The sequence below is a fragment of the Desarmillaria tabescens genome, assembly GCF_030435595.1.
Source record: "Desarmillaria tabescens strain CCBAS 213 chromosome Unknown EV420scaffold_9, whole genome shotgun sequence".
NCBI classification, from domain to species: Eukaryota; Fungi; Basidiomycota; class Agaricomycetes; order Agaricales; family Physalacriaceae; genus Desarmillaria; species Desarmillaria tabescens.
Window position 1 is genome coordinate 987,131 of NW_026848308.1, and position 24,212 is coordinate 1,011,342.

The 24,212-nt window shown below is 49.0% G+C and overlaps 8 protein-coding genes and 1 non-coding gene across 9 annotated transcripts; 3 read left to right on the plus strand and 6 right to left on the minus strand.

The window, feature by feature from the left end:
* Positions 1 to 807: 807 nt before the first annotated feature.
* On the plus strand, positions 808 to 3,017 carry EV420DRAFT_1639731 (cytochrome P450; the record flags this gene model as incomplete). Its single annotated transcript, XM_060477012.1, has 13 exons — positions 808 to 888; positions 944 to 1,283; positions 1,335 to 1,521; positions 1,573 to 1,702; positions 1,753 to 1,785; positions 1,843 to 1,913; positions 1,969 to 2,107; positions 2,161 to 2,233; positions 2,288 to 2,339; positions 2,396 to 2,453; positions 2,515 to 2,562; positions 2,620 to 2,761; positions 2,824 to 3,017. 13 exons carry the CDS (start codon positions 808 to 810, stop codon positions 3,015 to 3,017), a joined length of 1,548 nt encoding a protein of 515 aa, XP_060334129.1.
* Positions 3,018 to 3,560: 543 nt separating this feature from the next.
* On the minus strand, positions 3,561 to 4,431 carry EV420DRAFT_1192758 (peptidase M76 family-domain-containing protein). The gene has a single exon (XM_060466302.1). The coding sequence runs from the start codon at positions 4,291 to 4,293 to the stop codon at positions 3,607 to 3,609; it is 687 nt and encodes a 228-aa protein (XP_060334130.1). The 5' UTR covers positions 4,294 to 4,431; the 3' UTR covers positions 3,561 to 3,606.
* A 1,183-nt stretch (positions 4,432 to 5,614) lies between these two features.
* Positions 5,615 to 7,953, minus strand: EV420DRAFT_1735023 (uncharacterized protein; the record flags this gene model as incomplete). Its single annotated transcript, XM_060479994.1, has 9 exons — positions 5,615 to 5,775; positions 5,829 to 5,979; positions 6,036 to 6,328; positions 6,385 to 6,535; positions 6,593 to 7,184; positions 7,243 to 7,331; positions 7,376 to 7,416; positions 7,471 to 7,753; positions 7,867 to 7,953. 9 exons carry the CDS (start codon positions 7,951 to 7,953, stop codon positions 5,735 to 5,737), a joined length of 1,728 nt encoding a protein of 575 aa, XP_060334131.1. The 3' UTR covers positions 5,615 to 5,734.
* Positions 7,954 to 9,947: 1,994 nt separating this feature from the next.
* EV420DRAFT_1525352 (stabilization of polarity axis-domain-containing protein) lies at positions 9,948 to 13,470 on the minus strand. The gene is made up of 11 exons (XM_060472372.1): positions 13,197 to 13,470; positions 13,116 to 13,156; positions 12,829 to 13,062; positions 12,714 to 12,774; positions 11,893 to 12,663; positions 11,543 to 11,832; positions 11,198 to 11,486; positions 10,849 to 11,136; positions 10,631 to 10,789; positions 10,443 to 10,565; positions 9,948 to 10,392 (listed from the first exon to the last, which is right to left on the minus strand). The coding sequence occupies exons 1-11, from the start codon at positions 13,224 to 13,226 to the stop codon at positions 10,198 to 10,200; spliced, it is 2,481 nt and encodes an 826-aa protein (XP_060334132.1). The 5' UTR covers positions 13,227 to 13,470; the 3' UTR covers positions 9,948 to 10,197.
* Positions 13,471 to 15,614, minus strand: EV420DRAFT_1525360 (aspartyl protease). The gene is made up of 8 exons (XM_060472373.1): positions 15,304 to 15,614; positions 15,200 to 15,243; positions 14,760 to 15,001; positions 14,407 to 14,712; positions 14,180 to 14,353; positions 13,921 to 14,114; positions 13,786 to 13,867; positions 13,471 to 13,722 (listed from the first exon to the last, which is right to left on the minus strand). The coding sequence occupies exons 1-8, from the start codon at positions 15,511 to 15,513 to the stop codon at positions 13,592 to 13,594; spliced, it is 1,383 nt and encodes a 460-aa protein (XP_060334133.1). The 5' UTR covers positions 15,514 to 15,614; the 3' UTR covers positions 13,471 to 13,591.
* Positions 15,615 to 17,025: 1,411 nt separating this feature from the next.
* EV420DRAFT_1477227 (uncharacterized protein) lies at positions 17,026 to 18,073 on the minus strand (the record flags this gene model as incomplete). The annotated part of the gene is made up of 4 exons (XM_060469401.1): positions 17,026 to 17,380; positions 17,435 to 17,727; positions 17,779 to 17,866; positions 17,931 to 18,073. 4 exons carry the CDS (start codon positions 18,071 to 18,073, stop codon positions 17,026 to 17,028), a joined length of 879 nt encoding a protein of 292 aa, XP_060334134.1.
* A 161-nt stretch (positions 18,074 to 18,234) lies between these two features.
* EV420DRAFT_t95 lies at positions 18,235 to 18,342 on the plus strand. The gene has a single exon. It is a non-coding gene; the product is annotated as a tRNA-Trp (tRNA).
* A 1,065-nt stretch (positions 18,343 to 19,407) lies between these two features.
* EV420DRAFT_1525391 (uncharacterized protein) lies at positions 19,408 to 20,909 on the plus strand. Its single transcript, XM_060472374.1, has 2 exons — positions 19,408 to 20,488; positions 20,546 to 20,909. Exons 1-2 carry the CDS (start codon positions 19,643 to 19,645, stop codon positions 20,735 to 20,737), a joined length of 1,038 nt encoding a protein of 345 aa, XP_060334135.1. The 5' UTR covers positions 19,408 to 19,642; the 3' UTR covers positions 20,738 to 20,909.
* On the minus strand, positions 20,910 to 23,546 carry EV420DRAFT_1330248 (P-loop containing nucleoside triphosphate hydrolase protein). Its single transcript, XM_060468800.1, has 9 exons — positions 23,325 to 23,546; positions 23,150 to 23,272; positions 22,910 to 23,097; positions 22,460 to 22,856; positions 21,962 to 22,409; positions 21,740 to 21,912; positions 21,261 to 21,686; positions 21,112 to 21,210; positions 20,910 to 21,058 (listed from the first exon to the last, which is right to left on the minus strand). The coding sequence occupies exons 1-9, from the start codon at positions 23,418 to 23,420 to the stop codon at positions 21,005 to 21,007; spliced, it is 2,004 nt and encodes a 667-aa protein (XP_060334136.1). The 5' UTR covers positions 23,421 to 23,546; the 3' UTR covers positions 20,910 to 21,004.
* Between the last annotated feature and the right edge of the window lie 666 nt (positions 23,547 to 24,212).

The window sequence follows — 24,212 nt, forward strand, 5'->3', positions numbered from 1 at the left end:
TTTTATCCCCTGTTGGATCTTACAGCGGTCGTGTGCTTATTCTACGCGTAGGAATTACACTAATCCCCAAAAACCTGTGTTTTCCAAGTGGGGCCGCCGTCACCTTCTGTCCATGTTGAAGTTGAAATAACTTGTCAAAACCTGGGAATGCAGGGTACCTGGGGTATCGTCTGATGTCGTTACGACCAGGCGTATACTGTTTAAGCAGTCAGGTAGTCTCATTTATCGCAGTAATGAATCGCGAACAGCAAACCCTTGCAGCGAGGCATTCACATGCCCCATGCATGAGATTTTGCCAAGTTAATTACAGAAATATCGAACGCCACAATTGCGGTTGCCGGAGCGAAAAGTAGGCACCTAATGGGTCACAGCCACCGGGCTTCAACATGTGAAAGCTACTCGATCAGCGATCCGTCATTTCTTTGCGGCGGCGGGGCAATTTACTCTTCCTATTCACTGTTCGAGTGACCAAATATCTTTGGATTTTAGGGTACATGGTAAGCAAGTCATTAGTCAAATCCTATATCAAGTAGCTCATCTCGGTATTAATAGATTTGCCGTAGGTCATAACGCGAATAGAACAGATCAAAATTTGTCGAACCCGACAAGCGAAAGAGTTATCGGAGTCTTACCGCTGCCTCATAGCTAGCCAGACTGCCGGAGGCTGTCGAATGTGGAACGCATCATTTTCCCTGACCTACGTTGCGCTGTTTTTGATCTTGTACGCTGCACCCGACTCGGCTTTAATTCTGCCTTTTCATGAGCCAGAATTTCAGCAAGTCGTTTCTTTACCCAACCATCATCATCATGTCTCTGTCCGCTTTACAAGAATTGGCTCCTTCCTTCGACCTCGCTGGTGTTTCTACTGCTGCTGCTGTGACCGGAGCGGTAAGTACTCGTCGATGTCTCGCATCAGATGCAGCGCGCCTAACAACTCTTCTAGGCAACGACTTTGTATCTCAATCGCCATGAATATCGTGGAGACACCGCGGTCGCTGTTTGTGCCCTGACTTGGGCGTCGCTGTTCGGCACAGGCGTTTACAAGCAACTAGGGATAAGCCAATCCTTAGGTATAGCGGCTAGTGGAGTCGCATCGTTCTTGGGGACAATGATCGTACTCGCTGTTGCTTACCGCCTTTCACCTCTGCACCCCCTCTGGCGCTTCCCCGGCCCCTTCCTCAATAAGATTACCTCATTCAAAGCCATGCATATGGTGTCGACCGGCCACCGTTACCTGATAATCAAGGACCTGCACAAGAAGTACGGAAAATTCGTGCGAACCGGTATGTCAAGCTTCTTTCATGCTTAGTAGAGGGGGAGCTAACATTGGACAGGTCCCAACACGCTTTCCATTGCTTCTGTCGAAGCTGTCCACCCGATCTACACCACCGCACAGAGTATGGACAAGAGTATGGCGTACCGTCCTGGACGTGCCCCCGTTGGAGGATTGTTCTTCACCCCCGAAAGGGATTTGCACAACATTCGTAGGAAGGCGTGGGCTGGTGCTTTCAGCTCCAAGTCGTATGTTCTTTTACCCCTTCTTGCTAACGAAGAATTCACAAACTATTTTAGGCTGCCTAAGCTTCTCGCTGTCGTTGATAAGCGGACGAAGCAGATGATTAAGGTCATGGACAAGCGACGCAGTCCTGATGGTGTCATTGACATGTCTGAGATAATCCGTCACTGGGCATATGACTTGATGGTCAGGAAATGGATTCTCATTAGAGTTCTATATGCTGACACTGTTTTCAGGCTGAGATGACTTTTGGTGCAACCAGCGATGTTGTGCGTACTACTTACTCAGTTTTTGTCTTTTTTTATAGTTTTAACGACGTTACACAGGAACTCATGGCTAACGGTGACCCGGAGGACGTCTCTGAGAACGCGCAGAACGCCACAGTTGTCTTCGAAGTGTGAGTCCATTCTACATGTCCGTTCATTTTGAATGGACCCTAACCATCACTATAGTCTCGGTGAAGCACCTTCCATCTTCGACATTGCATGGAACTTGCCAGCTTCTGATGAATTCCACGTTTTGGAAAGGACAGCCACGAAGCTCATGGACGTCCGTAAGCACATCACCGGTGACGATATTGCCTCGTACTTGGTGAGCTATTTTCTTCTGGGCGCTGGTGCGGCTTCATCATTCCGTTTGTTTAGCTTGGTGAGAAGGGTGGCGAGTGTCTCGGTGATGAGGACCTCAATATCGACTCTGCCTTTGCTATTGCTGCCGGTGAGTATATGAAGCACCTTGTGAGACTTGTCTGATGAATGAATGTGCCTGTAGGATCCGACACCACCGGTGGAACACTAACGATCCTTCTCTTCTACCTCCTTCCGTGACCGCACCTGTTTACAAGAAACTCCGTGACGAACTTGATGCACACTTTAACAGCGTCGACGAGATTGACGACCCTAAAGCACTCCTTGATCTACCCTACCTCTACGGTGTCGTCTGGGAGGGTCTAGCGCCTCGGGACACCATTTGGTGGTCTACCTCGTGTCGTGGGCGAGGGAGGGTCGATGATTGACGGTGAATTCATCCCCGAGGATATCATAGTGGTACGTTATATTGATTGTTGTGAAACTGCGAAGAGCTCATCTCAAAGTGTCATGTAGTCGGTTCCCCCATACACCCAACAGACCGACCCGGAGAACTTCTACCCCATGCCGATGGAATTCTTGCCTGAGAGATGGCAGCCGGAGGGTCTCGGGCCGGAGACCATCACGAAGAAGAACGCGATGCTGTGTTTCTCTTACGGTTCGTGTATCGTTTTCATTGATTCAATAATGGGGTTTGTTGATCAGTTACGACATTGACAGGTGCATTCAGTTGCCTGGGCAAGGTCTTTGCCAACCAGGAACTCCACCTCACTGTGGCCAAGCTGATGCTTGCCTATGATATGGACCTTCCGAAGTCGTTCGATCAGCAGAAGTTCATAGATGGCATTCTTAACATGCGCACGACACTCTTTGACTATCCTCTGGCTATCACGGCTACTCCCCGAAACTTGTAATGGAAGAGGGCTTATTTAGATGTACAGTACAAATAATTGCCGCTACTTAAGTATCTCACCAGATCAACTTGTCCCAAACTAATAGCATGTTTTAATTACGATGCCTTAAAGTAACATGGTTTTCACCGTGATTTCAATACAAGCTAACTTGTGATTACTTGTGATTAGTTGGCGGCAGGCAGGGTTATCTTTATAGTTCGCCAATATGTAGACGGCTTAGTATGTTAGAGTGGGTCAAGTTCAAGCCAGTTGATGATGCATCATTGTATGAAGAAAACACGGCGATCAGGGATATACATATGCTACTACGTGGACTCGTAATAGCAACGGAGGATATTCGACGCCCTGGACCCATTCGCGGCCGTAGCATCACTGAAGGGGAAATTAAAAGAAGTCTTCCGTGCCTCGGAATGAATTCTTCCAGGATTGTCTTGTACATGAATTTGCCTGCTACAAGTACTGTCGCTCAGGGTGCCCTACTGTCTACAGGCAAGTAAAAGGCAAAAACCTAAAGCTGTCGATGATTTATAATTCTAAGTGGCCAGCCCTAATCCAATGTGACTAGAGGGCACGGTGACCGGTCAGCGCATCAGTACACCTCGTCAAATGGCCTGGTATCCTTAAAACAGCTCTCGAAGACCTCATTGACGACCTTCCTCGCAGTTTCTTCGTTCGGGCATAGTGGATTTGCTGCCAACGACCCAATCGCTCGTCTCCTCACGCACTCCTGGTGTTGACCCGCCACTCCAAAGACTCCCCTCGCCAACTCACTGGCATACCGGCAATCCCCACTCAAACTGTTCGCTCGTATCTCCGAACATGCCTGGTGCCGCAAATTCGACCAGTCCACGTTAAATTTGCAGTCATCGTACATATGCACGAGTTCATGGGCCATGGTGCGTTCCATGTGTCTCCGGCTGTAGAAATTGGACGCACAAAGGATAATGGCGCCACGCTCGGGATCATATCCCCCTGCACGTGTCTGGTTGCATGGACCACAGATGAGATTCCGAGCTGGGACACGACAACCGCTGAGGGAAAGGTGTTGGAGCATAAAAGTAACGACCGGTGAATTGTCGATGAGCCATTGCTTGTTTTTTTCGCAACGCGCAATATCGCGAGCTTGTCGTGATGCAGAAGGCGTGCCGCCGGTAGACAGTCCAATTCCGGTCATTTCACTGGCCCAGCTGCGCCACCGTTCAAAGGCAGACGAGGAATCGGAAGTACTAGGTTGTGAAGTCGAGGCGGAAGACTTGGGCCCACTTTCTGAATCCATGATGGCTCTGGAAGCATCGGCGAAACAATGAGAGGTAACTTATTTAAGGATATTTGACATACATACATCTATTCACAGGTGTGGTCACTTAGAATTTGTGTGCTGACCAGCACCCGGAGGAGCTGACGAGGGGCGGAGGCAGAAAATGTTATGTATATTACGTGCAAATTTTCAGAATAAGCATATCCAAATCTGTATATTATATATTCTCTCGGCTTAATGTCGGCATATCGGCACAGTAAGGCTGTTTTTGCCTATACTTTGAGGAACTGAATTACACGAATGACGTAATTGATCCGTCGGCGGCACGACAATTTTAAAATAACCTACTCACACGATGCACACGATAGAATGAATTCAGTGTCTGTGACCAGTTTATATTGGACAAAGCTCCCGTGTATTTTGAAACAGCTATCAAACCCTGCGCATAATATTCAACGTGTGACCAGGTTACCATCACATTAGTACGAAATGGGGTCAATTGTCGATGACACAATCATTTTTAAAGAATTGTCAAATAGCTAAAAATAGCCACTCCGTCATCGGGGTTGACATAACTCGATGGCCATGGCACGGCAAGGCCTCGGTTCTGTACTCCGACACTGTCGCTTCAGAGCCGCCCAGATTTTGCTGTTATATCCGGTTTCCTCTTCAATGCATATAATCGGAAATATCTAGACATCACTGATAGATTCAGCGCATTGCTAACAATCGCTGCAATACATCGCCCGCGTCGAGTAGGTAAATGCCACATTAAATATACTTACTCGACTCGGATGCCGGGAGTCGATCAAAGTTATGTAAACGTAAGCGCGGCCTAAAAATAAACTGCTACATGCCTCTCTAGCGCTATGTAGTCCCTCTACCTATAACCCCGTACGATACATATACATTCTGCGACGGAATTAAACTTTCATTCGGGCGGATCTCTAGCGTAGGCTCAATGCAAGGTAACTTCGACAGCTTGCAAAGTAACGACCCCATGTTTCGGCCGCAAGCTCTAATATACATTTTTCTTTTTATGTGAGCGTCCTAACAACTAGAGAGCAACAACACAAGAGAGCAACAGTCCGGAACAATAGGTACAGGGTAAGTAACGATAAAACTACATTATAAGTAAAGTGTGTGATAAAGTGGGGGGGTAATAAAGATGCAATGCCTATTAGTACAAGTCCAAGTGTGCGTAGTAGTCCAGAGTCCATGGTTCTAATGCGAAGGTATCGTCAAAATCGTCAAAGAGCGTGAAAGGTACGACCAGGCGTATCCGTAGAGTAAAAATGTCCAAAAAGTGCGAGTCCGAATGTATAACAACAAATGTTCAAGTCCAAAGCAAAACAATGTCCACACATTACAATGTCCATGCAATGGGCAACGTCTTTAAGAGAGTCCTCGTAATGTCCAAGAGGGAGGGATTAGCATCCTCGTACGTCGAGATTGAATCCTATACTTCCAGCCTCTTCTGGATTTTCGCTATCGGAATACCTAGTTGAGATCAGAGGTAAGCATCAAGAAACGTACGAAAGGAGTGAACACACCCAGGATAGGGAAATGGGAATGAAAGTTGGTCATGGCATATAGGATCGTACCAAGTTCGCTTCGCACATCAGAACTATTCATGGGTGGCCATGCTGACTCCAAAGTATCAAGTTCACGGACGATGATTTCCGCCGCTGATGTCCAACAAGTCTAAAAAGAGTACGACATAAATGAATAACCTTCTCACGAGCATGGGAACGACTTACGCCAACTATGGGATCCAAGAAGTTAAAATCTGAATCCGTCATAGATTTAATAATCGAGGCGCAGGCTCTAGCAGCCCGAGAGGACCGGTCATACGAGTGGGCATCATCGCGGGCGAACGGTTGGTGGAGGATTATTATGGAAGCATGCGCCAGAGTATGTACTGTGATTAAAAGTTGTCTATCGTCAGCCATCGTTGCATCCAGCGAATGTACTGGAGGAAGTGTTGATAAAAACCGCGTGATCGTAATCTCTAGCGCTCGTATCTGTTCTTGATTCCCAGGTGAAGGTTTTCCTATGCGGAGTAAATTTAGCATGACAATGATGATCATATGGAATAGAACGTCATACGCGAGTCCCACGCCCGGGATAGCTGGTCCGCATGGGCGAAGAGGGTGGAGGCCTTTGCACGCAAGGTCTGCAGCGAGAAGCTCCCTGAGGCCACATCCCCATTCAAGAAACTCGCAATGGTGTGATATGGAGAGTTGGACTCAATATAACCCTGGCAAGTTTCGAGATCAGCGTACGCGAACAGAACGGAAAGTTTCAGGGTACGGACCGAGTCATACTCCGCCATGTCTTGTGGCCAAGGGCAGGTTATCGAGGTCCAGGGATTTGACCCATCCGGAAGGACAGGAGGCTTCCTAAGCACAACTGACCAGCATCGATCCAGGTTGTATACTTGCCAGAATGCCAGGACTCGCTCGCCCCGCCTCAAGTCAATCTTTTGTGGCTTAAGGTCGAATGACTCGGTGGAGTCATTCATCCACTGATGAGGCTCAGGTGAGACATCCATGTGCAAGCCTACTTGGACCGCTAGGGCGGCTGCAGCGCTGGCGTGGTAACTCCCCTCCAACAGCCGTCCATTTGCGAGGAAGTACACAGACAGGAGGCACGAAGCTTGTATGATGTCCAAAACTTTGTCTGCAAGCCTAAGGCCTTGCTGATGCGCCTGGATGGCCTGGGTCAGGAAGTGCTCCTCATGCTCGCAGAGGGGTTCCGGCCGTGAGACAAAACAGGCCCACAGATAGATGGCGTTCATGAGGGCCGGATGACGCTGTTCCGACATGGGCAGGTTGAGGCTATCCCTGAGGCTGCCCATGTGCACTTCAAAGCCGCACTGGTGACGATGAGGGGCGAAGAGATCCAAGCTAGATGTGCCCCATCAGAGATCAGATTGGGTGATGGCATGCATGACGCAGGACTTACAGGGCGGGTGCGAGGTCGAATGGAGCTGAAATCTGGGGCTCGTCGAAGAATATCTCAGAGGAAAAGGGAGTGGCCGAAGGAGATACGCCCTACGAGGATCAGAAAGAGGTATTAATGACAGACCTAGACTTACTGGTAAATTTGTCCATGGTCGTGGCGGTGAGCTAGTCGTCTCTAAGGCCCTCCGTGTCAAACATATTCCGCGGACAAATTATCAAAGGTACTCACCAGAGGGGAAGGGCGAATGTGATGCGGAAAACGAAGTACTGCCCGGAGAGCCCAACGAAGATGATGAGGACTCAGAATGATGATAGGCATGAGGGTCGTGCAGTGTGATGGCAGGCGATACATATTCCGGATCTTCGAGCTCCCGTATACGCTGTTCGAGTCGAGCTATTGTCTCCTTGAGAATCTGTGTCCGCGTCTTGCCCTTGCCATCATCATATTCACAGCAATCTGCCTTCTTAGCGCGCACACACTGCTGACACGCCGGTTTCGTGCCATCACATCTCTAGGCGCGAATTGATCAGATTCCGGAGCGCTCAGAAACAAAATGGAAGAATACCATCTTTCGTTTCCTGGGGGGAGACTCGATAAGAATTTCTACCATTTTAGAGAAGAGACGAGCACTGACCTGCACCGTAAACACGCCTTACCCCTTTGCAAGGCACCCTGTGCACCACCGTTCACCATCGCAGTCTTGTTGGCCATCGAAGAATATAAAAACAATGTGGGGAACGATCTACAATCCAAAGAAAGACTGTTTTTCCCGGAAATACCGCGGTCGGAGCAATGTTCAAAGAACAGAGACAAGAAGGAAAGAAAAGGGGGTCGAGCCTAGTGAAAAGACAGATGCACAACGATCCAGTTATGCATGAAGGCCGGAAGGGCTGGCGGAAGCGAAACAGAGAAAACGAAGGCAACTCATATGGATGCTTGTCTGTTAATAAAGGAACATCAAGTGTTTTGGGCCGCACAGCCAAAACGGAAAGCACGGGGTACGTTTACAGTTTACTCACATTTGGCAACACACAGGGTCATCCCGATCTGAGATCTACTCATTGATTTTCATATTTCTTTTTCCGTTTCCAATCCGGTAATTTCTGAAAACGCGTCGCAATTCTTGACATACCGCCACACCTTTCTTACGCCTCTTTTATCCCCGTCTTCTCTGTACATGTGGTGATACTACTTCCTGGGGCAGGGGGGAGATTTGCTGTTGCCTTTAGGACTACCATTTCGTTCTGTACCTTTGTCTGTACTAGGCGAACGCGTTTTCTCTCACATCGGCCAGTAGAACCCGTCTGCCAGTTCCTCGTCCATGGCTCGGAGGATGGGCTCCGAATGGGCATTCCCTCGGCTCGTCCGTTCCGGATGGATCAGAATCCTCTTGTTCTGGCTCCTTTATATCATCACTGACTTTTTCTTTCAAAGTAGAAGAGGCTCTGACTGTACATCAATTCATCCTGGATCAGGTTCAATAATAGTCAGGAGCATCTCTACCCTGACTGCTTGGCAAATTGTTCCCTGCAGCTGGCAGCTCCTTGAATCATCGGACACCTTTCCGTTGATCCTATAGCTAGCGTTTCGGGTTTGAGCGGAGAGGAACCGACAATCATAAGCCATAAGTATGATGGGCCGGAAATAATTGATTACTCTCTGGGGCTTCTCTTTCAAGCTTTAACCTCGCGGACGTTTGGAATTTCCAACGCCGAAGTCGGCCCGCTTCTGGGCATGACTCATTGCACGGAAGACGATCCCTGTGCTCGCTCTGGAACTCGCTATCTTACCGATAGACTGGCAACAACATACGCGGCCCGCTAACTGTGCATTCGAATCTGATATCATGTACGAACTTGTCGGAAAACAGATGCGATGAATCGAATCGTTGATGTTTGTCTACCATTCGTGGTGAAGCAATAGTAGTGGTCCGCACTCAAAACACCTCCGATGTTTCTTGGGGCAGCCACAACCGTCTAGTCTAGCCCTTTACTCTTTTCAGACCCAGTCTTCTCAGGCAGGCCCGGATCCATAGGCTCTTATTATTCAAGGCAACCGCCGTGATAGATAATTTACTTCCTCCAAATGGTCATAACCAGTGCCGAATACGTTGTACCCGTGACTGGGGGAATTGTATGTACACGCCCGTCCACAAGTGGCTGCGGCGCTTGAATGGGCCTTTGCTTCCGTTACGGTGATTATCTCAATTAACCTGTGGAGCTGCGCATGTTCCGTTTCGAGGATTGCTATGAAGATCATAGGTACAAGCTAGGTACGCTTCTGCGCAGCGTTCTTCGTGACGTCGTTCTCGAGGCTTATTTGTCGAAGCGGGGTGCCGAGACGCTTGCGAGCCAGTAAGATTGTCTTTCTCGTTTTAATAGTGCTCATGGGGACATATGATGCAGGTTGCCATCACATCCTCGTGGTCCTTTTCTATTTGTTTCACCCAGGCCTACTTAATTCTTGTCCTTGTATTTAGGAACAAATGACGTTTATAAAGCTAGAAAATTTCTACGGCCTGCCAGATTGAACCGTCGGTTACCGCGGCAATTGCGGAATTATTAAGGCTTCAAGCCTGAAAGTCCACACTGTCGACGGAAAAATGTAGATCAAGCACTTCCAGACCAACAACTCAGCTTTGTCATTGGCAGGTGTTATCGGAGACGGTGTCTCCAAATGCCGCTTCATCCCAACGAATCTCAGAAGGTCGAATTTCAACGAATAATAATATTAATATGTTTCAGGTCCAAAATTTCCAACGCGATTGCTCCAGCACCCGTTCTAAGGATCGACGTGCGGATATAACACAGACAAGTGGGAGAATAAAGTACATAGCTAACATGTAGGTGGATTCCAGAACGACTATAGAATAACTGGTAACCAGCGAGAACACATCAGCCTAATCTGTTCGGAAGCAACGTCATCTCACTCACGCATAAACTACAATGATATAGATCAGAATGCACCATCCACATGCATCGAGGAGACGCTAGCGTTGGAGTGTGTGCGTGACGGTAGAGCAGGGGGGAGCAGCGACGACGTTTTAGCGTCGTGCTGCTGCTCAGCTACCCGCTTTTCTCGCATGTGTGCTTGCCTCACATACGCGTATCGTTGAAAGTGGTTAAGTGTTTGTAAGAACAACACGCCCACCTACGGAACAAATTTTAATATCGAAACACACCGACCGGCTCGCAACGTACCGGATATGCACGGAGCTGATTGAACAAATCTACCGTCTGATCCCTTATTGACTCCTTTTGGTGAAAAAGCCCAAAGGCGAAGGGGAGGAGACCGCCACTATGGGGCATTAGATAAGACAGAAACTGTAATAATGGATAAATAAATTATCCGACATTCACAGGCAAAAAATTAAGCATGAGAGACCCACCTCTACTACCTGATCGTAGGTCTTGACATTATCAATAAGCGTACGCATGACCATAGACACTTCCGCGTCTGGGATCCTTCTGGCATGCCTCAGCCGGAAGATTTGATGTACAACGTCAAAGCCTTTGATGGGGTTTGTTGTCAGTGACTTTTTGAAATCCTGAAATTATATGACAAGGGTCGTCAGGAAGGCGGACAACGAAAACAAGATGGACGGACCAATGCATAGTATTTATAGCTGTTGGTCTTTTTCCACGCCTCTACGCGATGGTAGTTCGCAGCTAGCTCCTTGTGACCCAAGGCCTCGTCATTGAATACGATACCACTTCCTAGCTGAGGTCGAGACGAGGTCCCGTCCATAAAAGGCGAGCTAGGGTACCCGATACTTGTAACGCTAGTAACCTCCTCTTCGTAGCGTGATGCCAAGCGCACAAAGCGGCCGACATATTCCGTGAATCGTGCGCGAACCAGACTCTCCCCGTAATGATACTCAATTGCAGATTTGATCTGCAGACGAAGAAAGATCTTCATCAGGCATATTCAATGATGGGACGGGAACATCACATACGTCTTCGATGAACACTGTATCCGTGTTATTGTCTGCTTTGGGTACAAAGTCGGCCTTGTCTTTGGTAGGGACTTTCGGGTAGTCTTCCTCACTCCCCAAGGATGATTCAGCTTTCAATGTTCCGCTTCGGGTTATTAAAGGCGCAATGAATCCAGGACCACTGGTTACTGGGTAGTTGGTATGGATATCCTTCGCCACAGTGACCGTACCCGTGCCAATATCCAGGAGAAGATCCCAGGCACCTAGTGCTTCGAAGATCGGGTTTGTGACGCCGGCGATGTACGCAGGTCTGAACTTGAAGCGATTAATCGGACCGTGACGTGAACAACAAACAGAAAGACGTACACGGACTCCCATTCTTCTCTATTATTGAGATTCGCGTATGGAAAAGCTCTTTCTATGAAACCTCGGAGAATAGCACCACATCCAGACGCCAATGCACATGCGGACAGTACGAAACTTGACACTTCGCCCGCGGGTCGTTTATGACCCAAAAATATTATCCGCTTACCAGTGATCAAAGCGTTGAAGAGAACGATTATCGGATGAGTTTGAGGACCGTTTGTATGGAGATGGGGATGTAACGGACCATTCACAGTGGCGCCGAAAACTTTAATAAGTGTGATCAGGGAGTACTGAGAAAGAACAAATATCAGTCCACAATGCACTGGATATGAAGTAAGAGTTTTGCCTACATCACCAACCTCTTCGGGAAAGGTCGATAGCGGCATTCTGATAGGCAGCTGGTGATCTCGATATGCCACAGTGGTATGAAAGAAATGGGTATCTTTAGTCCGTAGGTGTGGGTCGTAAGATGGATGGGCTGGATGTAACGGCGGCGGCCTAAGGGTAGATCCAATGAGAGACGAGGCCGAAGATGCACCCGTTGAGCGTCTCTTTCGACTAGAACCTACGAGCGTGCTACTGTTAGCCAGCGACGCGACGGTCCCATCTTCCCCTTCGGTAGAAGCATTCTCCAAGCCGCTTTCTTCCCCTACCCACACAGCACTACCACCTAGTGTGAACGATGAATCGGAAGGCGGTGTACGTGATTGGCGCTTCTGTGAAGAAGACGCGGTTGTGCTCTCTGTATCCGCTCTGTCCCTAGGCCTCACTGTATGATCCCATTCCCGCACTCTGCTCTCGTCAACAGCTCGCTCCTTCTCCTTTGTCCGCATCAAGATACCCTCTTCAAAGCTAGAGTAAGAGCCAGCAGAAGGCGTCGTTCTATGCGCATGGTTCTTGCTGCCACTTGCACTGAGGGACATGGACGAAGCATTCTTGATATTAGCGAACTTTTCAGCAAAGATATCCTTTCGCTCTGAAAATCTCATGACCATCTTCTCGTGTCTATTCAGGATTGGTGCCCCGGAAAAGTCCATTGAGTTGACAGCATCAAAGAGACGTGCTAGGCAGTCTTGTGAGGGATCAACGAGGTAGTCGTCAAGAGCCATTAGCAGAACAGGCTAGAACAACAGAGTTAATGAATCCTCTATAACAGCAGTAGCGCACTTGCCTTGAATATTTGGATAAATGGATGCCGTGTACATATCGCCAAAGCCAGCACCTTTGCTCCTCTATCCACCGCCTAGCATCAGCATATATCCCTAAATAAACCACAGCGAACGCACCGATTCAGTGATTTATCATGCTTGGTCCTCACCAAGTTCAGCACGCAGAGCAAATCCGGCTGGTCCCCTCGCGACGCCTGCTCCTCTCCCGGCAACCCCACTGTCTTCACGTCTGGCGAGTCCAGGCCGACCACAGGCGAGATAGTATTGAACGGTGTTTGGTTCAGGAAGAACACCGTCCAGTCGTCGACCTGCATTTCAGCCCCGTCTGGGAGCATCGACATGGCGAGAACCCTACCGATGATGAATACCTGGTAGCCACCGATTCGAGTGGGGCATGGACTCACGATTCATCGACACCGAGAGGTTGAGGGAACTGGTACTTGAGCTGTGCGCCTTCGAGGAATGTGAAATTCAGCCAGGAGGACGAAGGAGCAGTGGTTTCCTTGGCTGCTCATCGTGGACTCATGCAAGCTGTTGGTGGCCGCCAGAGAGCGCCGGTGGTGCTGCGATGTATTTGCCTCCAATTGTGTCAATCCCAAGGTCGTTGGTGGTAGGGAAGAAAGTGGTATAGGTATCGTTGAATGCGTTAGGAGATGGCCGCCGGAAGCAGATGCATTTGTTATGTAGCCATCACGTCAACATTTACCAGCGCCAATCTTTTCATTGCCTTGTACCATTCTCGACGACACTAACGGTGCCTCATAAATTTAATTTGGCAGTACTCAGAGCTGCCTAGCATCCATTTTTCAGGACATACCCGTAAAACATCACTATTATTACTGGTACGTGTTTATTATCCAGATCAGTAAGAGTCCATTAATTATAAAAACCAGAAGCAAGACAGGACCACCAGTCCTGGAATCAATAGGCCTACTATCCGAGATATATTGACCACTGCTGCCGCATTAGTGCTGTTTGTCGTCGTTCCACTTGGCGCCGCTCCGGGGGTGCCTGTGGTAGTCCGAGCCGACGAGGTGAGGGATGGTTCAGAAGAGTTGGAGGAGGGGCCCGCACCTGATCCCCCTGCTGCACTCGATAGTTGGGCAAATCCAATTGCTGGAGGATTCGAGTCCCTGAACACAGAGTATACATTTTTCTACATCGGAAACTTTAGTCGATACTACAACGTCGATAAATGCGGATACTGACCAAAAACGTTGCACCGACAACCCATCCCGGATTCCCAGTTCCTTCCGGGATGTTGCTTCCGGCAGTGAGGTCAAAGATTCCCCCAAGACACATACTGCTGCCAGTGGTTGCGGGGCCCAGATTCATGTCCTGGCTACTGATCGGCCACGACTTGCCACCAAACGACATTGTCACCTCGACGTTGGTGCTACATGCTGAAAATTTATTATTATTCCAAACGTCAGTGCCCTAAGTATGTAAGAGAGAATGCGCCACTCACGGAACGTGTACAACCCTTGCTGTCCTCGGGCCTGCTGTGCACCTTCAACCTGAGCCCATATGGCAGCGACGTCTTCGGACGGGCCACCAATCAGAGTGGTTCCAGTGTCGATCGCAGATAATGCCGTAGTTCCGCTCGTGGTTAAAGCGACGCTTTTGCCTTGGACGGTGAGGGCTGGAACGCGAATCAGGTGGAGCCTGAGGGTATAGACGACGATAAGAACTTGCCTTGGAGCTCTAGAAGCCAGAATGACGCCGACGCGGGCATGTTCAAAAACTCGATATCTCCCGTGAATAGGGTGGAGTTGGTTCCTCCGAGCGTAAACACGCCTCCAGATTCTTCTGATTGCACATTTGTTTCACCACGGTGCCGGGCGAGCCAAAAGCTCATTTCCGGAGATGTCAACTTGTTTCCATTGACGAGGGCCTGCCAAAAGGGCGTTGCCTGCGTAGAAGCAATCTGTTCGAAAGCGAGACCCATGATACCAGACACGGAACCGCTTAACAAACTGCTTGTTGTCTGATCAACAGCCACTGCAACTGGGTCAATGTTTGAAAGCACAAGAGCGATTTTAACATACAAAAAGTTTGCTGGTTCACGGTGAAACCTCCCATTGCCACTGTATCAGAGGAGAGAGTTCCAGCCACGGCGCCCGAGCCATAACGTATGGTAGTCTGAGAGTTGCTGCCGGACGCCGTTTGTAATGTTGATGATGACTGTGAGTTGAACAAAGGCGTCGAAGAAGAACAGCTCAAACAATTCGTATCGGCGACCCAGAGATCTGCAGAGCCTGTGTCGAGAATTACATTGAACGGTTGGGCCCTGGAGAGATGTCAGAATTATCCGAAATTGAAAAAGAAAACCACTGGGACGTCGGGACGATCGTGGCGTCAAAGTGAGGCACCGAAAGCGCTGCCGACGAGCGGGAACTCGTTTAATTTTTGTCGACATCGTAGCCGGGGCCGTCTATCATATGCGCCACCTGCTCCGCGACGTCGACCAGGTGGAAATGACACTCACGGCGTTCCAATGTCGACGGTCGCAAAATAACTCGCGTCGGTGTTCTTTCAAAGGGGAAAAGTCAGCTCAGGGTCCCAGCATCGGGCAAAGAAACGGCGACAGACTTGATCCACAATACCAATACCAGCAGTACTCTGCCTTTTTCCAGCCCGCCTGCTCTGGGATGCGGGGAAATAGCCGTACTTTGCCCTGAGGGATTCCGCAGCAGCTGCGTAATCAACATCGCGGGGGCCGTTGTTCCTTATGGAGACATGTACAGGCTCTGCAGCGACGGAAAGAAGAAAGAAAAATAAGGAGACGAGGACGAGGAACATGGCGGTCGTGAGTAAGGGAATGAAAGAGCCTGTGGCCAAGCACAGATGAAAGCCGGAAACCTGTTCTGCGGTAGCGTGTGACGTGAGGAACAGATTTATATCCCATGCACGTGCCTTTCCGAAACTCTCATCTGAGTCATCATCGAATGTCTTGGTCTCTATTCAATAAACTGCAGCTGGCCTTTGCAGTGTGCCCAGAAGAATCGTTGTTAGTCTCTTTTTTATTGTTTGATTCTTGTGGCCAGCGCTATTTCCTACCTTTTTTTTTGATACGCCAAGAACTTTTGTGTTACCGGGCGCTACTTTCAAGTGCTTTATCATCCTTTCTGGCCAGGACCCATCGAATGATGTCCCCACCTTTTCGTCATGTTCAACACACGACCCTGCTGCGTATCCGACTTGGCCGAGCTGATCAACACTTTTTTTGTACTTATTGCCTATTCTGACGCATCTTATCAATACCAGCAGTGCCCCCTGACAATACGTCTTCAGCTGCTTTTTCGTCTCCTCATTTGCCATCGCGTAGTAAACTTGGCAATCTCTCAAGTTTCATTCCGCCAAGTTCCGCCATCAGCAGGTGTGTCGGGAGCTTACCGATTAGGAACTAGCCGCTCTGTTCTTTGCGGTAACGGCGCACGATGGCCAGACTAAGACAAGACGCGTAATTTTTAAGCACTCGAAAGTTACGCGTGAATTGATTGTCAACAGGAAAACGGGCAACTGCCGCCGTGTTCCCATGAAATTTGGCTACAATGTCGGGTTGACGCGTTCCCGATCATTGATTTTCCGCTATTCACCCGGACCCTCAATGACCTGTGTTACTTGCTCCGAGTGCGCCTCTTTTCTACTCTCTCTAGGCTCTTTGTGGTAAGTGAATCATGGTCCCCAATGTTGCCTAGGCTCTGGTTTCCCCCATCAGACAGTGGTATTCTCATCCGTCGTACGCTTTCTGTTGTCGGTGTCAAAAGTCCCATCTATCTCTTGGTTTCCATCTTCATTTGCTTGTCGGAATGATTTAACTTCCTTGATACCAGGCTTCGTTTAAAAAATGCTCCGAAAGCATTCTAGGGTTGTGATTACAGAGTCCGACGTCACCCGTGTACCTAAGTAGGAGGCGATACAACTATCTTCGACGCCCCCCACTCAAGCCTATCGAAGGATATCACCGGCCTTGGCGTTACAGCTTTCTCCCATCGTACTTAGTGTCATCAGTCTGCGATTCATCATTTTTTGCGTTCCGGCGACTGAAATCCCGTATCGTATCAAGTCCTGATATTGATTGACATCGTAAGTCCAAGCAGAAATGTATCCGTTACCTTCGTTCTTACTACCTCTGCATAATAGGTCCATTGGTAAGCGTCACCGCGTCTCGCGCGACTGCCTTGCGCTATCCCATGGGCCGTGGATCGGATACTCCAAATCGCCTGCGGATGATATAACGTTCACCTAACTATAAGTACGTATCCTCCCCATATCGGGGACATCCTTTCCACCAACTATCAAAAACGCTTACTACACAAATACATTCCCTCCATCAATCACAATAGTCTGTCCAGTCATATAATCCGAGTCTGGACCCGCTAAGAATGAGACCAATTTTGCTGGATCCTCCGGTACGCTCGTCCGTCCCAAACAAATCGAATTGGTAAACCTAGAAAAATTCTGACCTAGCGGGAGACCGTTTATCTCGCTCATTCCCCTGTCTATCTCTTCCCACATAGGTGACGCCACAATTCCGGGGGCATAGGCATTAACGGTGATACGATGACGACCGAGCTCCATAGCGAAGGAATGTGTTAAGCTTCGCACCGCGGCTTTCGTAGCACTGTAATGCGCGAGGAGATGATCTGCTCGGAATGATGTCCCACTGCAGAAAATCCGGGTGAGAAGGTAAATGCCATTGAGAAGCTCGAGGGCCTACCTAGCGGCATTGAGAATCTTCCCGCTGGTTCCTTGCTTCATGAATTGCTTCGCAGCTACTGTATCGCTGTTAAACACTCCCATGACGTTTACCTCGAATATTCGCCGAAGGTCATCTTCGGTTATATCGAGGATAGGCTTGGAGTGGGCGATACCTGCGTTGGCGACCATGACCGTGAGGGGTCCGAGGGTATCAACAGACATCTTCACAATCTCCTCTACGTCGGCACGTTTGGATACATCTCCAAAGGCGCTAATGGCGCGTCCGCCAAGCGAAGTGATCTCGTCTACTACCTACATGAAAGTATTACTACATAAAAAGGTGGGACGGTAGGGGGGGCTTACTGCCTTGACCTGCTTAGCATTTGATGAAAGATCGTTAACGCAGATATCGAATCCATCTTGGGCGAGGCGTAGAGCTATTCCTCGTCCGCTTTGGAAGATATAGAATCAGTCGATGATCAGATAATGCGCCATCAAGCATGGCTGGGACCCACATTCCTTGGCCGGCGCCGGTGATGATTGCCGTACGCGTTGATGCTGTGGTCACTGATCGGGTGGCCCTGTGTATATGCCGCGAAGGTACGAGGTGCACTAGACCGGTAGTGCGGTTCACGATGGACGGGATTCTGTTTATCATGACGTGAGAAAAGATATACCTGATGCGAGTCTAGCATTGACTCCGAACTTCGAATTTATCCCATGGTCAGCCGGAGCTTAGGAAGTTGGGCTCAGAGGGCGATTACCGGTTCCGGTAAGCATCTAATAGATAATATTATATATTTTACCTCAAATGAACAAGACCCCTTAGCTCAGTGGTAGAGCGTGTGATTCCAGCGGTTTGTGTATGAGTTGAATATATAACCTCAAGCTTCCACAATGTCAAGTGTTCAACTCGCTTAGGAGTCATTTTTTTACGCATATTCCTCCCTCAGGAATGCTCAGTCTCATTATCCTATTTTTAGTGTCCACATACTGGTGGAAATAAGCATCCTGAATTGTGGAAGAGGGGATGGAGGAGCAACGACTTTGATTATATCATCTCGATCATCGGAGAAACCCGAGCGGCGCTTGAATCCCCACCTAAACGCGTTGATTGTGACACGCGCTTCACGTGATCTTACTGCATCTTATCACCAACCGTCATGTCCTTCCCTTCTGTGTCGACTTGGAAATGGTCGACAGGTCATCGCGTTCAATATTCATCTCCCTCATCGTCGCCACCGTGCTCGTCGTCCCCACCAACATCCCCGTATTCCGCTTATTCTCAATATCAAACTCGTATACAGTCAAGTCCCAGTCCTGGGTATTGCATCGACATTCACGATCCGGGCAATGGCGCGTCGAATTGGTTCCGGAGGGAATTGCATCCTCTCAAATTTCCTCATCCTAAAGTTCCGTGCAAACTACCAAGTTTTCATTCCATGTTTGGAGATTTACCGCCACCCATATCTGATGTGGAAGAGTACTCTGACGTCGTCGACACCCACTTCTTTCACAACGACGCAGTCAGCGACGTACCACCAAGTCATGCCTCTGTTTTCTATACGGATAGCGAGGAGGAGGACCATGATCCGGAAGACGAAGTTTCCGTCGAGACCTCGTCCAGGGCCACGTTCTTCCGGGTCTCTGAGGAGCGGGGCCAATGGAAGAACGACCCTATACCTTTTCAGCTGCAGCCTTCGCATCACCAGCGCAACTCAATGCCTACCTCATCTCGCCCCGTCCCACCAAGTCCTGACCGACGACTCGCCTCTGAACCAGCAGAATTATCCATGAACCCCAACCACTCCGGCTGCGAGGATTTGGATTTCACCTCTGAATTCTCCCCAGAGTCCGATGACAGACAGGCTTCATACGACGCTGATGTTGATTCAGAGCTAATAACATCAGAATCAGAGATGCCAGACGACGATAACCGACCCTACTCACCACTACCCCCTTCGTCACCACCTCTGTCACCAATGTCTTTTTCTGTATCGCCAATGATCGGCCCTATGTCACCGTCAAGCGTTCCAGCTCTACCTCCACTGTCGCCTGTTATCATACCTCCGCTTCCCTCGGATGACGCCGACGTCGAGAGTATTCACCTCCCGGTAGCCATAGACCCTTCTTCGTCGCCCCTTGTACGTGTCTTGGTCCATGGAGCTTGTTATCGTTCACGAGCTCACCCTTACAGGTTCAGACCAAATATGAAATTTCTCCCTTCATGATACCAGAAATGTCGATCACATGTGGCGCCGAGTTGGATACTATCACCGCCGTCATATCAGCACCCTCATCTCCGAGTCCCGACAGTGGCTTATTCGACAAGGACCAACAGCTAGACCCTTCACCACTAGCCTTATCTGTTGCAACCGATGCCGATGTGAATACTAATATTCAAGATTCTGCCGTGCCCAAGGAGGATTTGTCGGACGATGTTGCCAGAGAGCAGGTTGTCATAATTAGTGACGTTCCGATGAAGCAGGAGGTTCCAGAGATAGATCAGATGGTCGAGGTCACGTTGAAGGAGAAGAATGGAGCTGACGATATCGCGGCAGTAACGATGGGGCACGAGAAGCGCAAAAAGGGTCAAGATGATGGTCCGAAGAAGAAAAAGGCTCGGTTGGGTAGCCATTCGACGTCTTCAGGTGCTGTCGGAGACGACGAAAATACTAGGTCCGCCTCAAAATCCAAATCGAAGATCAAGACCAAAGCAAGGAAGCCGCGAAAGCAACCCCAGTCCCAGCCTCCTCAACATCGACGTCGACAGCCATCGTATACATCCTCGGACGAAGAGGACGAAGAGCCGGTAGAACGGCAGCCACCACCCCCACCACCCTTGAACCTCTCGGTCGAGGACGCCGAGCTATGCGGTATGATCATCGAAATCATGGCCACATCCCGGGCTTCTTCGCATCGAGCCTCTTCCATCTACAAAGCTGTTGTACAGAACCGCCCTGCACTCAAATCGCAACGAGAAGATCCGGAGTGGATCGCGGCCATCGGGAGGATACTGGAAGGGGCACATCGTGTGAATGGGATGTTTGGTAAGGTGGAAAGCAGTGGCGTGGTGAGCGCATCTGTGAGGCTGTGTTGCCGGGCGCTAATCTCATCTCGTCTGATATAGGATGATTCAAATCGTCCCCTGGAAGCACAGTGGTTCTATGTGCCGGAGCGGGATGAAGACCAGGAACGCGCGTCATTAATGAGAGCAATGATGCCTCGGCCGGCAAAAAGGTCTGAAACGAAGAAGTATAAACAGTATTACTACCGCCCTCTGGACAAGATTTCGCGTTGGGATTCTGAAGACGCTCTCTAGACATTCTTGCTTCTTTTAATTGCACTTTTTGACGCTACTATCATTATTCTAGTCTTCGTTCTGCGTTCCAGCTTGTAGCACTATAATTTTTTTCTCTATTTTCGGTTTTTTGTTCCTCCTTGCAACTGCATTTTTTTAGTGTATTGAGAGAGCATGACGATCGCAGTTCTTTGACGGCAATAATGATTATCGTAATTGCAGATACAAAATACACATCTAAATGTGAAAAGTCGTGGAGCAGGTGAGTAAGAAAGAAATAGAGCCTGTCTAACGTCTTTGGGTCTTCCCACCCTTACGTTTACCAGCAAATAGATGCTTTGGCTGAGAGAAAAGGTTAGACATCTGCGTATTATCGCAACCTGTAGACTGCTCACCATTTTGACTTTGATTGCACGGTCGCTCTCTCCAGCTTTGGCAAGTTGGTTTCGTGGCCGTTGTCCAAGATTCCGTAGCTTGACAGCCTTGGATGCTTGCTAGACATATATGAGCAAGCAGTACCGTAAAGCTTAGCAGATAAGCTTACCCCTTCATCCCGTAAACCAGCGAGTTGTCGATTCGTCTTCGGTGCCCGTCTGTCTATCGCCACCACTGCACCAGAATTGCCCTTAACGCGCTTGGCAGGTGCCTTCTCCTCACCATCGACGTCCATCCCGTCATCGTCCTCGCCGTTATTCTCCATGTCATCATCATCGACATCCATCTGGGCTTCCTCGGCTCTCTTCCGCTTCGCTCCCGCCACCTTGGCCAGCACCGTTGCACGCTCTTGTATCCGACTCGGATCCAAGCCTGCTTTGGTCATCCCTTCCGTCAAATCTGACAGCGACCGCAGCGTCGCTGTCCGCGGCATACGAGCCTGGTTCTTTTTGCTTTTCTTGATGCTCTGTGAGTGAATCTTGTGTGAGAGGGCAACTTGAGCTTCTTGGGCTTCGCGTTCGTCGTCAGAGTCGTACTGTTACAGGCCCCTTAGGTGTGGGAGAAGAAGAGGAAGCGAGTGGTGCTTACCATCTCCTCTTCACTGTCATAGAACCCTTCTGTTTGTAGGCGCTCTTCTTCACGTTCAAGTGCGTCGAGCTTCTCTAGAATGTCGGGGTCAATGAAGTCGGCAATGTTCTTGCCATCCATGATCTCGGGTATGATGTCCATCTTCCATTCAGGGTCAGCAAGGAGGTAATCCTCTGTTGACGCAATCAGTCAATGCTGGAAAAAGGGAAGGGAAACGCGTACGTTTGAGGTTGATGTTGTAAACACCAGGTCCACCCTCTTCCAACTCAATATCCTTCTGCAGTTTTCGCCTGTTAGGATCGTCCTTATCGAATTTCTTCTTGCTCTTAGCTGCCTCCGGTATACAAGGTGCACGAACCACGTCGTCACGCGCTTTAGGCTGCGCAACGTGTATACGATTAATGATGGAATTAATTTTGCTGCCCTGAACTTTGGTCTCAACGCGGTGAGCGAGGAGAGCCTCGCAGGCCTTATTTTTAAGCTCCATCACGCCCTCCTCAGAGTAGCATGATACCTGGACACATTGCACACCTTCAGAGTCAATGATCTCCTGGACGAGGGCCTGAGAGTCGGGGTGGATGTCTTCAAGACGCATGACATCGATTTTGTTGATGACGAGGAGAGTCGGCTTGCCGTTGAAGAGGGGTTTAATGGAATGGAAGAGTTTGCACTAAAACAATGTCAGATAATTTGCGGTCATGATTCTTGACTAAGGCTCACTTGGGCTTCGACTGAATAACCGCACTGCTCACTCAGATCCATGAAATAGAGGACAGCACTCTTCAGATGAGCCAATGCTGTGATACTCTGCATCTCAATCGTGTTCATCTCTTCCAAAGGGTGGTCCAAGACACCGGGAGTATCGATGACCTGCCATCGAAGGTATTTATAATCGAGATGCCCCACAAATAGGGATTTTGTGGTGAATGCGTAGGGCTGAACATCAACGTCGGCCCGAGTGACTTTGTTGATGAATGAAGATTTTCCGACGTTAGGGTAGCCGCATATAAGAAGGGTTCGGGTATTGGGATCGATGGCAGGAAGACGGGATATATGTTGGCGCACTTGTTCTAGGTATGCGAGGGGATCCTTCTGACGACGCATGATCGTAGCCATCCTACAGCAAGCCTCAGTGCTCCGCGAAGTAGAAGAAAGAGCTGAGTTGCTCACCGACCGAGAGCAGCCCTTTTTAGCTGCTTGCAGCGATACAAACTGTCACCGTACTTGATCAGTCTCACAAAGTCCTTCGCTACATTGTCAATAAGATTTTGAGCAGTGCGCAGTTGACCGAGGGCGAGTTTGTAATGATTTTTGTCGTAAAGAACGTTCATAAGAGAAGAAAGGAAAGGGTGTAGATCCTGTCTTGAATGTGAACTTTACTTCGGCATTGATGAAAAAAAGTAAACGCACGTCCAACATGGGGAAGTCGTTCAGTATCGCACCCAGCTTTTCGTCAAATGTATCTTGCGTAAATTTGACCTTTCTCATATAGAAATTCCGTATGCGGCTAATTTTGAAGTTTTTGTGAATGATCTATACAGCAAATAAGTCCTTTCTTGATGATAATTAGACGAATTGAGCTGACCGTTGGTGTCTTTCGCTGTGTCTTGGACAGCACGATGTCCAGGAAATCAGCCGCCGTTGGTACGGGCGCAATGGCCTTGAGCCCACTGGTCGACATGGTGGCGAGATGAAGGGTGGGAGACGGTCTAAGGTGGAGAACAGTGTTTACAGAGACTGGAAAGAATTTTTGGAAATTTTCCCACGACCTTTTCCACGTGTCGAGCTGGATCTTATCTTATATCTTCTCAACCAGCCCCTTCTACGTCTCAAAAACAAGTAAATACGAGTGGGATTTGCTTAATCCTATGCATATATGCGGCCGTCGTAGCTGTTCTGGGACTTCAGGATCCTTACTTCTGTCACGGTGGAGGGTGTACCAATACTCGGGTCTCTGGCAGCACTCGTCACTTCGGTTCATGTGTGGTCTGCCAGTATTGGACTTCTTCGAGGTCGAGTGACATGGGAATGCTGATGCCTAATCTCCAAAATTTACCACACGAGTCCGAAACCTAGTCGATAACGGTGTCGCCTTACCGAATGGTTGATTTTATTTCGATCCGTACGCAGGTGTGTCCGTCCATTTCAACATATATAAGTCCGATTTTCAAATGAACTCTTATTCAGTACTCTCGCCAATTGTGATATTCGGCATAAGACGCACGAGCTGGCTTTTTCTTACTGTGCACGGATGGGTAAGAAATGTAATGATACAAAGCGCAGTAGCATGTCATGGTTACTACGTTATTCCAGTCGGGCCACACGGGCGTATATTCCGTTCGTCATCTTCTCATACTGCAGCTTCAGTATCAAGATGTCGTAACTCTTCGACCTTATTGGCTCACTTCAATATCACGCAAACACCATTGGATGATCAAAGCACCTTCTCGGAACCGCTGCTCCTTCATCATTG

What these genes read in the sequence shown, in the direction of transcription:
- EV420DRAFT_1192758 (XM_060466302.1), bottom strand. Translation starts at nt 4,293, where the DNA reads ATGGATTCAGAAAGTGGGCCCAAGTCTTCCGCCTCGACTTCACAACCT.
- EV420DRAFT_1525352 (XM_060472372.1), bottom strand. Translation starts at nt 13,226, where the DNA reads ATGAGCAGCCAAGGAAACCACTGCTCCTTC. An exon ending in TTCCCGAAGAGGTTGGTGAT is followed by an intron (nt 11,833 to 11,892) that starts GTAGGCAAAACT and finishes GTTCTTTCTCAG; the next exon opens with TACTCCCTGATCACACTTAT. An exon ending in ATACAGTGTTCATCGAAGAC is followed by an intron (nt 11,137 to 11,197) that starts GTATGTGATGTT and finishes CTTCGTCTGCAG; the next exon opens with ATCAAATCTGCAATTGAGTA.
- EV420DRAFT_1525360 (XM_060472373.1), bottom strand. Translation starts at nt 15,513, where the DNA reads ATGTTCCTCGTCCTCGTCTCCTTATTTTTCTTTCTTCTTTCCGTCGCT. An exon ending in ACCGTCGACATTGGAACGCC is followed by an intron (nt 15,002 to 15,199) that starts GTGAGTGTCATT and finishes ACATCTCTCCAG; the next exon opens with GGCCCAACCGTTCAATGTAA. An exon ending in GAGTGCAGCAGGGGGATCAG is followed by an intron (nt 13,723 to 13,785) that starts GTGCGGGCCCCT and finishes GGACTACCACAG; the next exon opens with GCACCCCCGGAGCGGCGCCA.
- EV420DRAFT_1525391 (XM_060472374.1), top strand. Translation starts at nt 19,643, where the DNA reads ATGATACCAGAAATGTCGATCACATGTGGCGCCGAGTTGGATACTATC. An exon ending in AGGTGGAAAGCAGTGGCGTG is followed by an intron (nt 20,489 to 20,545) that starts GTGAGCGCATCT and finishes CGTCTGATATAG; the next exon opens with GATGATTCAAATCGTCCCCT.
- EV420DRAFT_1330248 (XM_060468800.1), bottom strand. Translation starts at nt 23,420, where the DNA reads ATGTCGACCAGTGGGCTCAAGGCCATTGCGCCCGTACCAACGGCGGCT. An exon ending in ACGACTTCCCCATGTTGGAC is followed by an intron (nt 23,098 to 23,149) that starts GTGCGTTTACTT and finishes CATTCAAGACAG; the next exon opens with GATCTACACCCTTTCCTTTC. An exon ending in GTGCAATCAAAGTCAAAATG is followed by an intron (nt 21,059 to 21,111) that starts GTGAGCAGTCTA and finishes CTTTTCTCTCAG; the next exon opens with CCAAAGCATCTATTTGCTGG.